At 40.4% G+C, this 15,483-nt stretch overlaps 1 protein-coding gene across 1 annotated transcript; it reads left to right on the top strand.

Moving 5' to 3' along the window:
- The first annotated feature begins 7,547 nt into the window (after nt 1-7,547).
- On the top strand, nt 7,548-10,336 carry LOC125722835 (serine/threonine-protein kinase pim-1-like). Its single transcript, XM_048999022.1, has 6 exons — nt 7,548-7,690; nt 7,948-8,042; nt 8,156-8,200; nt 9,388-9,766; nt 9,971-10,147; nt 10,245-10,336. The coding sequence occupies exons 1-6, from the start codon at nt 7,678-7,680 to the stop codon at nt 10,334-10,336; spliced, it is 801 nt and encodes a 266-aa protein (XP_048854979.1). The 5' UTR covers nt 7,548-7,677.
- The last annotated feature ends 5,147 nt before the right edge of the window (nt 10,337-15,483 follow it).

The raw sequence follows: 15,483 nt of genomic DNA, 5'->3' as shown, positions 1-15,483 counted from the left end.
TATTGTCATATAATTTTAATTTAGGTATTATGTAGGTGCAGTTAATGTATAGTGTTACCGAATATATACTAATAAACAGTAATACAATAATAAGAGACAAGAATGTCAGCTGTTCTCCAAGAAGTTACTGATTTCTTGGATGGCTAGAAGAACATCGATTCAGGATTTGAGGATCTGTATTTTCCATTGTTATTCTCAAAGGGCTGTCATCATGACTATTTTGCTTTTCAGGTAAAGACTCTGTGTCTGACACAGTGCAGCCGGGAGACTCTTAGCCTGCAGTGTACGATAGAGACTGGGAGCTGTGCAGGAGAACACAGTCTTTACTGGTTCAGACATGGATCAGGAGAATCCCTTCCTGGAGTCATTTACAGCCACGGAAACAGTAGTGATGAGTGTGAGAAGAGCCCTGAGGCTGGATCTCCTACACGGAGCTGCGTCTACAGCCTCCCCAAGGGGAACCTCAGCCTCTCCGATGCTGGGACTTACTACTGCGCCGTGGCCATGTGTGTGGAGATGCTGTTTGGGAACGGCACACAGCTGGATATAGATGGTAACACCCAGCGTGGGGAGATGCTGTTTGGGAACGGCACACAGCTGGATATAGATGGCAACACCCAGTGTGGGGAGATGCTGTTTGGGAACGGCACACAGCTGGATATAGATGGTAACACCTAACATGGGGAGATGCTGTTTGGGAACGGAACACAGCTGGATATAGATGGTAACACCCAGTGTGGGGAGATGCTGTTTGGGAACGGCACACAGCTGGATATAGATGGTAACACCCAGTGTGGGGAGATGCTGTTTGGGAACGGCACACAGCTGGATATAGATGGCAACACCCAGTGTGGGGAGATGCTGTTTGGGAACGGCACACAGCTGGATATAGACGGTAACACCTAACATGGGGAGATGCTGTTTGGGAACGGCACACAGCTGGATATAGACGGTAACACCCAGTGTGGGGAGATGCTGTTTGGGAACGGCACACAGCTGGATATAGATGGTAACACCCAGTGTGGGGAGATACTGTTTGGGAACAGCACACAGCTGGATATAGATGGTAACACCCAGCATGGGGAGATGCTGTTTGGGAACGGCACACAGCTGGATATAGATGGTAACACCCAGCGTGGGGAGATGCTGTTTGGGAACGGCACACAGCTGGATATAGATGGTAATACCCAGCGTGGGGAGATGCTGTTTGGGAACGGCACACAGCTGGATATAGATGGTAACACCCAGTGAGGGGAGATGCTGTTTGGGAACGGCACACAGCTGGATATAGATGATAACACCCAGCGTGGGGAGATGCTGTTTGGGAACGGCACACAGCTGAATATAGATGGTAACACCCAGTGTGGGGAGATGCTGTTTGGGAATGGCACACAGCTGGATATAGATGGTAACACCCAGTGTGGGGAAATGCTGTTTGGGAACGGCACACAGCTGGATATATATGGTAACATCCAGTGTGGAGAGTATATCTGCTTCAAAGTTTTATTTAGCTTATTCTGCTATTAAGACATTTATTTCTTATTTTAATGTAATGAATTTTCTAATTTAAGTGCTTAAATTTAAATTACAGAGATGTTAATTTAATAATTATTTCAAATATGACTTAATAGAAATTGCTAAAATGCAAATAAAGTTCATGTTAAAATTGGACTACTTACAAAACAACTGCTGTAATGTGTTATAGATTTGATCTTTAACTAATGTAATGTAAGCAAATGGGAAATGTGTCTCTATATCATTATGCTGAAATCTATCTCGTTGTTACAGGCTTTCAGAAGCTGGTGGATCCTCTTCACTCTGGCTTGCTGATAGTTTTATCTTGCAGCATTATTCTGAACGTTGCTCTCATTTGTATAAGATGTAAACTGACCTGTACACACTGTGCAGGTACGCTGCCCGGCTTTATGCACTCAGAAGGACAAAATGTAGTTTTTAACAAATTATAGAAATATAAAATTGTTTTATGATAGATAAAATGCTCATATTAAAACCATTCTTGCAGGTAACCCAGTTTAAAAATCCATTATTAAATCTCACCTTATTTATATAAACCTGTTTGTACTGTAAGATTTACATTTTTGTATTATATCTTTCATATTTTGCTAAATCTATTGAAATATACATGTTGCAATAAGTTGCATATCAATAACTTTTATTACCAAGACCTCCTTTATAGCAATTTTATTATATATGATATCTGAGAACAAATAACACATATCCAAACATGCACACTTAAATTGACAGAAGTCATTTTTACTTTCATTTTTGAGACAAAAAGGATGTTGATTGCTTGAAAATTCTGAATGTTATCTGACCACTTTATGATACTGTGTGAAATTAAATAATATATTGATGTGTTATATATTTTAAACAGATGAAAAGAACAGTGATATATCAAAAGTGGAATGGTCACGCAAGCAAGTATGTAATAAATATTTCAAATTACAAATCGTCAGTAAAACAAATGAACCTCAGACTGATTTCCATCCTGGGATCAGCATTTTAAGTGCTATTTGTGCATATAAGTAATAGCAAACCGATTTTTTCAATCCAATTCTGCCATCTTTGTCTCCACAGTGCCATGACGAGGACACACTGAATTACGCTGCCCTGAACCTTAAGAAGCCAAAACCCAGGAGACAGAAGAAAGACGGGAATAATGACACTCTGTATTCTGACCTCCGCTACAGAGATTATGAATAAAGATGCTTCTCATTCATGTCAGTCACACAGAGTGTTCAGGGTGTAGCTTTAATAATGTTCAGAGGAGGGCAGGGGAGCCAGTGCTTCTGAGACTGAATCTCGGGATTTTACGGAACACCGGTGCTGAGTTTGGTGTCAGTGTGTTTGGGGCGCATTTTTACTGGAAGTGCAAATGTTCAAGCCAGACTGGGCGCTGAGGGAGGGGGAGAGGGGAGCCACAGAGATTATTTCTTCATGGCATGGGGGGAATAAGCAGCTTTAATGTTGTGGAATGGCTGAGTTGCTGCAATCAGTTCTTTGATGTGACACATGCTTACTTGTCTCCCTTGTGTACCATGCTGAATGGTTTGGGGCAAACGCACAGGGACTGATCGATTATATTAAACAGATGAAAGAAACTGAATGAAAATTTCAAGTGTTCTTAAATTACGTTTTTCATTTAATGTTGTGTACTGTATGTATTTTTGAGTATATACATGTACCTGTATATGTACCTGTGTCGTTAATAACGATGTGGATAATTAAGAAAGAGGAGTTTTGTTTCTTGCTCCCTGTCCTGTTACTTGGCTCACAAACATACACACACATAGACACACACACAAACACACACACACACACATACATACACATAGACACACACACAAACACACACAAACACAGACACAGAAACACACACATGCACACACACACAAACATACACACACATGCACACACATACACACACATACACACACACACAAACATACACACACACACAAACATACACATGCACACACACTCACACACACACTGCTACGGCTCTGTAAGAACACTACCATGCTCTTTTGTGTGAGTGGGGTGGGGGGTGTTAAATAAGATGAAAATGACAATGGCTGTACTTTTGTTATGTCAGTTGTGTTTCTATCGTCATTGTATCATATTCCACAAGCTTTTTATTCTACAGGATGTACAAGCGAGTCAGTGTATTCAGTGGGGTGTTCAGGAGTCATTAGGTTCTGAAAAATGTGTTGCATTTAAAACATAATGTACTTTTGAATACTTAAGTATTTTTAGATCCAAATACTCCAGTACTTTAACTGAAGTAAAAAATTAACTGAAAAGCTTTGAGTATTATTTGACGAGGAGTATCTATACTTAACTCAAGTAGTGAAGTTGTGTACTTTGTCCACCTCTGTCCAAAAGTGACATACAGCTGTAAGCTGTTTTGGTTTGTTTGTCTGCTGAGTGCTTCTCTGCAGTGCTGCAGATGTTTCCACTGGTTAGATGCAGCTCAGGAAGACTGACCCACTGACTGCACTGTGCTGGGCTCACTTTGCAAAGAGTAAAAACCACACAGACAGAACAATATCTGCTTCTTGTAAGACCCTGTTTCCTCTCTACCTCACCCAGGTCACGCTTTGAAGTATTCAGCCTAAGTTATTTTATCCAAACAAGCCACCATTATTATTCATGCAGCTGGACATTTGACTGGAGCACATGATTGCTACATATTACTCTCAGTATCAGTCCACATCTCTAACCACCACACATCCTAGGGTTCCCATTTATAATGGTACATTTTTGTTTTATTCACATTCTTTTTCATCAAACAGATAAACACCATCCATTAAACTTACAGCATGTATCCTGGTCAGGGTGATGGGGACGACACCACCTATATCAAGTGTGATTTAAGGCCAAGACCTTAAAAGGAAGAGTCAAGATTGAGGCTTGTTACAAGAGCAGTGGGGCACAAAACAACAAACATCATCATTATGAATGTAAAAGAAATGTATGTATATATAAATATAGGGTAATAATAGAAACAAAAAATAAGAATATATTACATACAGAGGAATATTATAGGAATATTAAAATTAACTTATACACAATCCTTAACTTATACACAATCCTATTGCATGTAACATTATTGCTCATGTGCCAGATATTAGCCTCCCAAAGGAAGCTGCCACACAGGGAATAATGCACTGGCTCAATGCAACACTGCACATCAGTGAATAAGGAGGAACAATATTGCAGATCAGCAGCAGATAGAAACTGTATCAGAAGACAGTGAACAGGGGAAAAGTTCAATGAGCAGAGTGCAGATTATAAAGCCTGACTGCTGTGGGGCCCAATGACCTGCGGTACCGTTCTGTCACACGCCGGGTGTCTGAGTCTCTTACTGAAGGAGCTGCCCCGAGCCTCCATAGTCTGCTGGGGGGGGGGTGAGAGGTGTCACATAAAATTGATGACAGCCTTGTTATCAGCCTGCTCTCATCCATCTACTCTACAGTGCCCAGGGACGCTCCTCCCTGATGATGAGAGGAGTCTAAGCATGTGGACATTTGGGATAATGTGAGTTCAGAACTGGATAGTCAGCTGTACGACTTCCAGTCTGTAGGCAGACTCATCGCCTTCAGTTATGATGGCAAACGCAGTAGTATCACCTGCAAAATTCAGGATCTTCACTGGAGCAGCAGTGATTTGTGTAGAGACTGACGAGAAGCGGGAGAGCACAGAGCCTGGAGGAGCTCAGCCTGAGGGTCAGCGTGTCTGATGTGTGCTGTAAGGATACAGATGTCCTGCATTTGTGGAACATTTTCTTTGTGCTGCTGTTTAAATGTGTTGTTGACGCTGCAGTCAGCAATTTTCCACTAGCAGTCTCACCTCTGCATTTTACAGGAATACTGACCGACTGAGAGCAGGGTGTTTGTGTCTCTCGTCTCAGTGAGCGAAAACCACACAACCGTCAGGTCCTCAGCTCAGGCCCTCTGCTTCACGTCTAATCACAACAGAAGTCATTTAAGGTTATCCTTCGTATAGAACAGGTCTATACATTGTACTTTTATTAAACAAACTAAATTGCCTTATGTTAATAATTTCATTTACAAAACAGCTTTTCTCAAAAAAGCTACAAATAACGTGGTAAACATCGAAAAGTAATGTTTGAGAATGTTATCTTAGCGATGTACGTGGATTTTAAAAAGTCTATACATTTCACACTCAGAACAAGTGAGGAACACACCAGTGTTTGTTAAAAATAAAAACTGTTAAATGAATAATTCATGTGTAAGATTTTTAGCATATTAAAATTATTCAGTTCTATCCATGAAAAAAAGTTAATCATTATTGAACTACACATGACTTCTAAGTTAACTTTTAACAATGTGTTTATTTCTGATACAATTTCATTTGCTCTCAATGTATGTGCACATAACAACAACAACAACAACAAAAGGAAGACTACAAAAAGACACCAATGGCATATATACCCAACTGAATGAACGATTTTGTGAGTTATACACCTTCTTCTTTCCAGGATATACCGTATGTGCGTTTGCGCACATGCGTGTGTTTCGGTAAAAAAATGAAATAATCCAAAGCACAGTATGCAAAGACACAGAAGTGGGCCATAGTGCAGTGATGCAGCTGTTACAGGTCCCAGGACCGCGCACAGTTGAAAATGTACGTAGATGATGGCTGTTTTTCAATTAAAAGAGCACAGACGGGAGACATCAGTGGTGTATGTACTTTATCTAAAGAAAATCCCTATTCAACATGTCACATCATCACTCTCAAACGTATTCAAATACAGTCAGAATACATCTCTATATACTGTATCGTGTCATTTAACAATAAGTGTTATATAAATCTCAATTTATGCAGAGCAAAATAAACTGGAAAGCCGTCCATAGATCCGTGCTTAATTGTGGCCATGATATAGTGGCCGATATAGTCTGAGCAACATTGAACAATGACAAATATATACTTTTTCACATTCTGGTTCAGTGTAACAGTGAAAATAACTTCTAATTAAACTGCATAAATGCCAGGACAAGATACCAGGCAGCGTAAAAAAACAATTAGACATTTAACATGTTAATAATAAGATATATATATAAAAAGATGACTAACACGGGCACCCTTTTCACAAACCACGTTAATGTTCGGTTTGTAAGAAGCGAAGAGCAATCCTGCACTTTAAATCACTTTACCATTTTGACAATACAGTTAAACACCTGTGTGTAACATTTGGGACATGAAACAGTAATTATTTACTGTACTAACCTGTTCTAAAACTAAAAGAGCACAGACGGGAGACATCCGCGGTGTTCGTATTCCAGGCGTTTCTTTACCTGAAGAAAATCCCGCGAAACTTCAACTAATGTTCCCGTGAGGCTATAACCCCCTCTAGCGGTGCACAAAGGAATATCGATTCTAGTATTACTTTTGAACAAAATAACCATAAAACTGACGGACAAATTGGGACAAAACTCTTGTGTGCGTCACACAGCGGGCAAAGATGCTGGAATAAATATGAGTATGAGTAAGTACAAAAATGGACTTATTGTATAAATATCCAGGACACACAATATATACAGCATATATTCAGCATAAACAAACATACAAAACAAACTCTCAACTAACTATATTACTGCAAAATAATATTTTCAAATACGTCATTTATTTTTGCATTTTATGACCGGGGATTGCGCCCCTGGGATCTAGCCTGGGTGAGCCCGTGCATTAAAACGCGCGTCATTCTAGAATTCAGGATGTCTTATCAATCATTTTCATCGTTCTGTGCATGGTGAGGGACTTATTTACTCTCTTCCGACAACGAATCCTTATAACTTATACGGTATCGATTATTATTGGTTGATTTTAGCAGATATGTCATACTATATTAGAAAAATACAGTTTTGAGCTGTACGATTAAATCGCCTTTAATTTATTAGGTAGTACCCATTATAAGTTATGTGTTTTAGTGTAAAGTGTTATCCACATCGAACAGCGTAACATACAATAAAATTCTTTTGATTTAGAGATAAAATGGCCACCAAGCGACCCCACTCCGATACTCTCGACGAATCTCCGTCGAAGAAAAGGAGGAAGAGTCAGGAAGCACAGACTAGCGAAGCGCAGACTGCCGAAGCGCCTCGCCGTGACACCCAAGAACTGGGATTCAAAATGCCCCGCAAAGGTTTGAATCAACAGATGACTGTCTTTGAGAGAGAATGAGAATTCTAATTAAAAAAGTTAACTTTTTCTGACATAGGCATCTAATAGGAAAACTAATGATAATGCAGATTTAACAGACCAAACTCTAGGATAGGTATGCGGTAATGAAATATTAATGCATGCTATTTAAAATTAATAGTGAAGTATCCTCAAGTCTGTTCTCATGGAGAAAGTGCCGTATGGATTCTTTTCTTCAAGTGTACCTGTCTAATGTTGTAGAACCTTTGGAGGAGCTATATCTCAAGGGGAAGCTCCTCGGCCAAGGTGGTTTTGGAGCTGTCTATGCCGGAAGTCGGAAGAGCGATGGCCTCCCAGTAAGTCCCCAAGTGGTGTGATCACAACATGCATAGTGATATCTGTCCAGAGATCCATCTTATCCTGTAAAATGTGACACCATCTCAATACACTAATTTTTTTCCCCCTTTAGGTGGCCATAAAGTATGCCAGAAAGGGTGGCATGCAGATAGAAATGGTAAGTGTCCTCAGCCAAGGAGCTCGGTTTCTTTAGATTAATTTCTGTCTAAACAGTTGCAGCTCTAGCTTAAGCTCAAAGCTGTAGGGATTTTAGCAACTGTAGCAGCTTGGATTGAAAACTGGTTAACTGACATGAAGCAGCGAGTCATTATTAGAGTCACAATGTCACAGTGGGCCTGCAATCATAGTGGGGTACCGCAGGGTTCAATTTTAGGACCACTATTGTTACTAATTTACATTAATGATATTCATGCCAATACATACAGTAAACTGGTTAAATTTGCAGACGACACCAAGGTGGGTGGTGTAGCAGGTACTGATCTAGCAGCAGAGAGGCTACAACGGGATCTGGATCTAATTAGCGACTGGGCTGATACCTGGCAGATGTAATTTAACATAGATAAATGTAAGGTAACCCATTCAGGGAGCAGAAATATAAAGATATGTACAGATATTTTATGGGTTCCACTGAAACAAAGATAGCTGATTACGAGAAAGATCTCGGTGTGTATGTTGATGCTTCCATGTCCCACTCTGGCCAGCGTGGGGAAGCAATAAAAAAGGGCAAAAGGATTGTTGGGTTACATCTCTAGGTGTGTGGAGTTTAAATCAAGGGAGGTGATGCTACGATTATACAAATCCTTGGTAAGACCTCACCTAGAATATTGTGTGCAGGTTTTGTCACCATACCTTAAGAAGGACATTGTTGCCTTGGAAAAGGTGCAATGTATTGCTACGAGAGTGATTCCTAGTCTTAGAGGAATGTCTTATGAGGAGAGGTTAGCTGAGCTGAATCTGTTTAGCCTTGAGCAAAGGAGACTAAGGGGGGATGTGATCCAGGTATATAAGTTTCTAACAGGTCTGGATGCTGTTCAGCCAAATGGCTATTTCAATATTAATTTAAATGCTAGAACTCGTGGCCATAGGTGGAAATTGGTGGGAGAACATTTTAAACTGAATTTGAGAAAGCACTTCTTTACTCAGCTTGTTGTTAGAGTATGGAATAGTCTTCCTGCTAGTGTAGTGCAAGCTAAATCCCTGGGTTCCTTTAAATCAGAGCTAGATAAGATTTTACCAACTCTGACCTATTAGTTAACTTCTCCCCAAACAAGCTTGATGGGCCAAATGGCCCCCTCTCGTTTGTACATTTCTTATGTTCTTAACATATGTACGTCCCCTTCATAGCTTGGAGTTGACGAGCCCGTCCCCATGGAGGTGGCCATAATGACCCTCGTCAGCCTTCCGGCTCCCTGCAAAAATATCATTAAGCTCATTGACTGGTTTATTGGGGTCAATGACTATATCCTGATTTTGGAAAGGCCGGACCCATGCCTGGATCTCCATGAATTTTGCAAAAGCAAAGGAGGATTCCTCACTGAAGAAGTGGCAAAGCATGTACTGCTGCAGGTTCTCCGCGCTTTGCGTCACTGCCAGGACTCTAACGTCCTGCATCGCGACCTGAAGCCGGAGAACCTCCTAGTCAATACAGAAACTCTAGAGGTCACACTGATCGACTTTGGATGTGGAGATGTATGGATGGACGATGCCTACAGGGAATTTGCAGGTCAGTAAGAGAGGTTAATTAAAAGCCTGTCATTCTGGATTAGTAGCAGGTAGTGTTTAACCCAGTGTTCAACAAAACTAGACTTGTGATTAAACTCCCTGTAGGGAAGTTGGATTTGTATTCTTGGGTCCTAACCTGGCTTGCTTCAGGAAAAATACCCAGCTGTACGAAAAGTTTTGTGAGATTTTCACCTTGTTGTTTCAGGGACAAATGCCTATGCTCCCCCAGAGTGGTTCCGCAAACGGAAGTACCGAGCTGGCCCCGCCACGGTCTGGTCGGTGGGGGTCACGCTCTTTGAGCTGGTGTGCGGCTACCTCCCCTTCCGCAGGAAGAGGGCACTCGTTTCTGGCCACTATAAATTCCCACCATGGGTCTCTCCAAGTGAGTAGCTTACACTTTGCTCCGTGACTCAAGTTCCACGAGAGGGAATATTATTTTCCGACTAACTGTGCAACTTTCCCAATCTGTTCCTTGACAGACTGTCGTAATCTAATAAAACAGTGCCTTACAGTCAAAGTGGCAGATAGGCTGAGGATGGAGGAGATCGAGCTCCATCCCTTTCTGAAGTAAAGCTGACCATTAGGCAAAATGCAAAAAGTACTTCTTGCCTCTAGAAAGGTATGCTGCTCTCTCACTTAAAAATAAAAGATACAGATGATATAGCAGTTGCTTTGCATCAAGTTAGCTTGTAACCCTTGGGGATGGTTTATAAAGCAACCATTGTTGTACTTTACTTTAGAAACTTAACATGTCACCATTTGAGGCAAGGGAGAGGAAGTCACTGCTGAGTCTTGGGACAGGTAAGAGAAAACCGTCCTTGTGTCTCATTCATGTGTTCACCACAAAGGTCTTCATGATTTATTTTGCTCTTGAAACCAGTGAACAAGTCTATTTCCAACAACTATGGAGAAAATGCTCTGTGACTGAATGTTTTGCATAGGTTCCAATTCCTATTGTTTCCTAAACTGCATTCTTTTCTGTACATTCATGCTTTCTTTTGCAGAAGATTGATGTGATGTGAGCATTAAGATGGGAGGTGCAGAGATACAGCGCCAGCGAGACACAGAAAGATGGCATGAACATGGCAGTGTTCTGTGACGCCAGGCATCTTAAATAATGCTGAGCTGTGCCTCAATAAAGATTCAATTATGCAGATGCTCTTTATATGTGTTTTTCATCTCTTTTGGTGTCTCTAACCATGGTTACCTGAATATCCAAGTCATGTTATGATGATCTGACCTGAATTAAGACGAGGGCAGAGTAAAGGGGGAATCCAGACATCTTGGGGTGATGCATTCTGGATACTTTATCTAGGATTGTATTTAATGATTTACTAAGAGTCAGAGTCTGGCATGTGTAATTAATTACAACTTTACTGAGCAGCACTACAACAGATACAGTGATTTGCACAATAGTGGCTTTGTGTCTCCCTCAGACCCAAATTTATACTTGCTGCAAACACTTTCTCTCAGTCACTCATGCTTGTCCTGCATGTCTTAAGGGTTGTTTAAGGTAAAACTAATGCTACTGTAATTCTCATTTGGGCAGCATATGTCATCAAAATGTTTCTCAGCATAGTGTAGCATACTTGCTGCTCGGTTTTGAGCAGTAGGATGTTGCAGTTCTGCTCCAGCTCGTGGGAGTAGTTCTTCACTGGAAGCACACAGATATGACCAGAGTAGTACTTCCCTCTTGGACCTGTAGCAGACCATTAATGTAAATTGTTTGTCAAATGCATTTTAGATCACTGAGGTAGGATATGCTACTAGCTTGCAAGCTGTGGAATGCCATCTTTCTACAACACTCCTCAAAAATCTGCAAGGAAATTAGACCCTTGCTGAACATGAGCTACTACCTACAGGAGCATCTTGAGACATGATCATGTACAACTACTGAAGGTTATGTTATGGTGCCATAAAATGAAACGTATTTTACACCCTACTATGTGTTATTTTATACTAGAAGCAGCAAAACATCTCTTCTACAACAGCTGAAAAAAATATATAATAAAAAATATTTTATTAATTTGTTATGTCATATGACAAACGTCATCTTCGCCTGTACGTAGTGGTGAGCAGGGTTCCCCTAACTGCTAATCAGCAGAGGTCACTTTTTCGTTAGTGGATTAGCATTTCTGCTAACTTTGAAAACTGTCAGCAGAACAATTAGCTTTCACTAACTGTAAATCCACTAACATTTTCACAGGTAAAATGAATAAAGTTTAACAGTCAAAAACATTAATAAAAGTTAAAATCATACAGTACATATTTGTTCCTGTCTATTGTGAGCATGTCTGTAACAGTCTACCTGGCATGCTGTTGACTGACTACTTAAAAACACTTGATGCGAGTGGTCGATAATTTTTCGGATTTAAGATAGTCCAGCTAAGCAAGGTACGTTAATTGGGGCGGTGGGCTGAGCTACGGATCACTGCTGCGCTTTCTCTGCGTTTGCGGATTCCGTTGTCTTCGTGTTTCTTGCCCATGGTCAACCTTGTCGCCCAAACTAAGTCATACGCGGCTTAATTTGCCTACAAGGAGTGTTCGCAGCTACACATACTGTACAGTTTTTAGTTAAGACATTTTGAAAATACAAAATAAAATATAAACAGAATTTTTAAGCTATGGCACACATATTTATACAGGTACGCCATTGTAAGGAAAGACTGAAATTAGCCTTGGCCAGACTGCCATGTTTTCAGCTAGGTAGCTATCTGGCCCAGGCTAACTTCAGTGTCATCAGAGTTTCATGCCTGCTGTGTACTATGCATTTCATATTTGCCTTACCCAAGATGAATAAGACCTCTGCATTCCATTTGGAAATATGGCTTCTTATTCAAATGACTGTGAACAATTGACCAAAGTGTCATGCAACCAGTTTACTGTTACAAATGAAAAATCATATTATGTCCAGGTAATTCCACCATTTTCAATACAGGAAGACTTTCTTATACGAAATAAATATATGTTCTATAGCTCAAACCATTTATTCATACGATATTTTGTATTTCCAAAATGTCTTGTAAAAACTGCATCATGCACAAACATTCCCTTCTAGTGGTGCTGTAAATAAGAAGCTAACTTAAGCCGCGTGTGACTGCCATTAGTTTGGGCGACAGGTTTGACCATGGCCAAGAAACAGGAAGACAACGGAATTCGCAAACGCACTGAAAAAGTGCAACAGTGATCCATAGCTCCGCCCACAGCGCCGATTAACATGTATTTGCATGTAGTGAACTTGAAAATAAAAAGGCAAAGTAGGAAATGAAAATTCTAATTGGAAAATGAAAAGTCAAAAATTTTATTACATTTTTTTATTTTTCAAATCTGATTCATACATGAGTGGAAAATTAAAATGCAAATGGTGCTATTTCATTTTCATTTTGCAGGATTATTGTGCTGAGACTTTGGAAACTAAATGGCAAAGTTTCTTTTTATCATTTTAATTTTATTTTCTGCAGAAAATACCTCCCATACCCAAGCAGCTTCACTGAGGGCAAAATATCAGCATGGGAAATTTGCAAGACAGGGCTTCTCTGACAAAAGGATCATTGTTCAAAAGAAAATTAAATCAGCTTTTGTTAACTGTAATATACAAACACCAGAGAGATTATACTGGAATCATTGGGGACCATATATTGAGGAGGTGCACTAGAATAGCATTTGCCTAGGCAGAGATTTTAGCATGATTGTGCATGAAGAATTTTGATGACTTGTGGTATGAAACTGTTACACAGTCTGGAGGAACCAGCACACGTGCTTCTATACCATTAAGCAGAAGGCAAGAGAGAGAAAAGTCCATGTAGTGGCTGGAACTGGTCTTCCACAATATTTGTGGTTCTGCACATCTTCCATGTATCTTGATTAAAAATAATTGCTATGTCCAGCGGCAAATTTGGGCAGATACTCTGTTCCATTCCCACCCACTGAGCCTCCCTTTCCTGGGTTATCCATACCACTAGTGATCTAAGTTGGGCTGCCAAGTAATATTTTTTTAAATTAGGTAAGTCCAGACCCGTATTCTCTTTTGGGTTTAACAGTCTTTTCAGTTCAATCCTGGGTCTTTTGTTTTGCCAGGTAAATTTGGATAACCATTTATTGAGCGTTTTGAATGTGGATATAGGGACCCCTATGGGCAGGGACTGGAACATAAAGAGAAGCCTAGGTGGTATGTTCATTCTAATGCTCTCCACTCTCCCCAATAAGGATAGAGGGAGGATTTCCCATCTTTGGAGATAATTCTTTATTTCACATAGTAATTTACTATAAATAGTTTTGTATAAGTATGATATACCAAGGATCCCTAGGTATCTAAAGCCATAACTGTGGAATCGAAATTTAATATTTGCGAGCTTTAATGCAAAAACTTTCTCTGTAGTATACGTGTGGGTAGGTTACTGTAAAATTTGGACGAATCTTAAACTTAAAGCAACAGTAAGGTGTAGCGATCAGGGAGTTCAGTATAGGACTAAACATGCAAGGGAAGAAGTAGATAATTAGTGAAACTTTTGACCGGACTGGAGATCTGAGGAGTCATACACAGATATATGGCACAGCAGATATTTTTGTCTGCTTTTCAGATGGTTGACGTGACATATTTTCTGACGTGCGCTCTCTGTCCGCTGGTGGGAGTGTGCTCACCTGTCTGCATCGGGGCGGAAGTCCGCCATGCGCAATACGGAGAGCAGAGGAGAATTGTAAAGGCGCAACCATGTAGAGACAAAAATGACAAGCTTTTGTGTAAATAAGATAAATAGCATAAGGCTATTTCGTTTGTTTAATAAAAGGACAATGTATAAACTTGTTCTGTAGGAAAAGTAACCTTAAGAACATAAGAAATTTACAAACGAGAGGAAGCCATCCGGCCCATCAAGCACTTTTGGAGAAAACTTACCTTACAGCTCAGAGTTGGTAAAATCTTATCTAGCTCTGATTTAAAGGAACCCAGGGTTTTAGCTTGCGCTACACTAGTAGGAAGACTATCCCATACTCTAACTACACGCTGAGTAAAGAAGTGCTTCCTCAAATTCGTTTTAAAATGTTCTCCCGCTAAATTCCACTTGTGGTCACGAGTTCTAGTATGTCATGTCACCGCCATCCAGACCTGTTAGAATCTTATATACCTGGATCATGCCCCCACTTAGTCTCCTTTCCTCGAGGCTGAACAGATTCAGCTCAACTAATCTGTCCTCATAAGACATTCCTCTAAAACCAGGTATCATTCTCGTAGCCCTACGTTGCACCTTTTCCAAGGCAGCAATGTCCTTCTTAAGGTATGGTGACCAAACCTACACACAATATTCTAGGTGGGGTCTTACCAGGGAATTATATAATCGTAGCATCACTTCCTTTGACTTAAACTCCACACAGCTAGAGATGTAACCCAACATTCTATTTGCCTTTTTTATTGCTTCCCCACACTGGCGAGAGTGGGACATGGAAGCAGCAACATACACACTGAGATCTTTCTCATAATCAGCTACCTTTATTTCAGTGGAACCCATAAAATATCTGTACTTTATATTTCTGCCATATTTCTGGATGTGGCAGTGTGTGAGGAGATGGAGACTCTGATAAAGTATCATAAAGCTAATAAGAACACAGAAAGGTGTAACAAGAAAAGGAGTGAGCAACTGGAGGTTCTGAGGTTATGGCAAAGGGAGAGGCCTGGAGAAAAGAGCAGAAAGTCATGAGAGTGTGATGAGTGAAAATCAGGCA

Source organism: Brienomyrus brachyistius, unplaced genomic scaffold (genome assembly GCF_023856365.1).
Source record: "Brienomyrus brachyistius isolate T26 unplaced genomic scaffold, BBRACH_0.4 scaffold43, whole genome shotgun sequence".
Lineage (NCBI taxonomy): Eukaryota > Metazoa > Chordata > Actinopteri > Osteoglossiformes > Mormyridae > Brienomyrus > Brienomyrus brachyistius.
Note: the sequence above shows the minus strand (reverse complement) of the source record. Positions and strands in the feature narration are given on the sequence as shown.

Excerpts from the sequence above, each read along its gene's own strand:
- LOC125722835 (XM_048999022.1), top strand. Across the intron at positions 8,043-8,155 it reads GGAAGAGCGATGGCCTCCCA|GTGGCCATAAAGTATGCCAG; the intron begins GTAAGTCCCCAA and ends TTCCCCCTTTAG. Across the intron at positions 10,148-10,244 it reads CCCACCATGGGTCTCTCCAA|ACTGTCGTAATCTAATAAAA; the intron begins GTGAGTAGCTTA and ends GTTCCTTGACAG.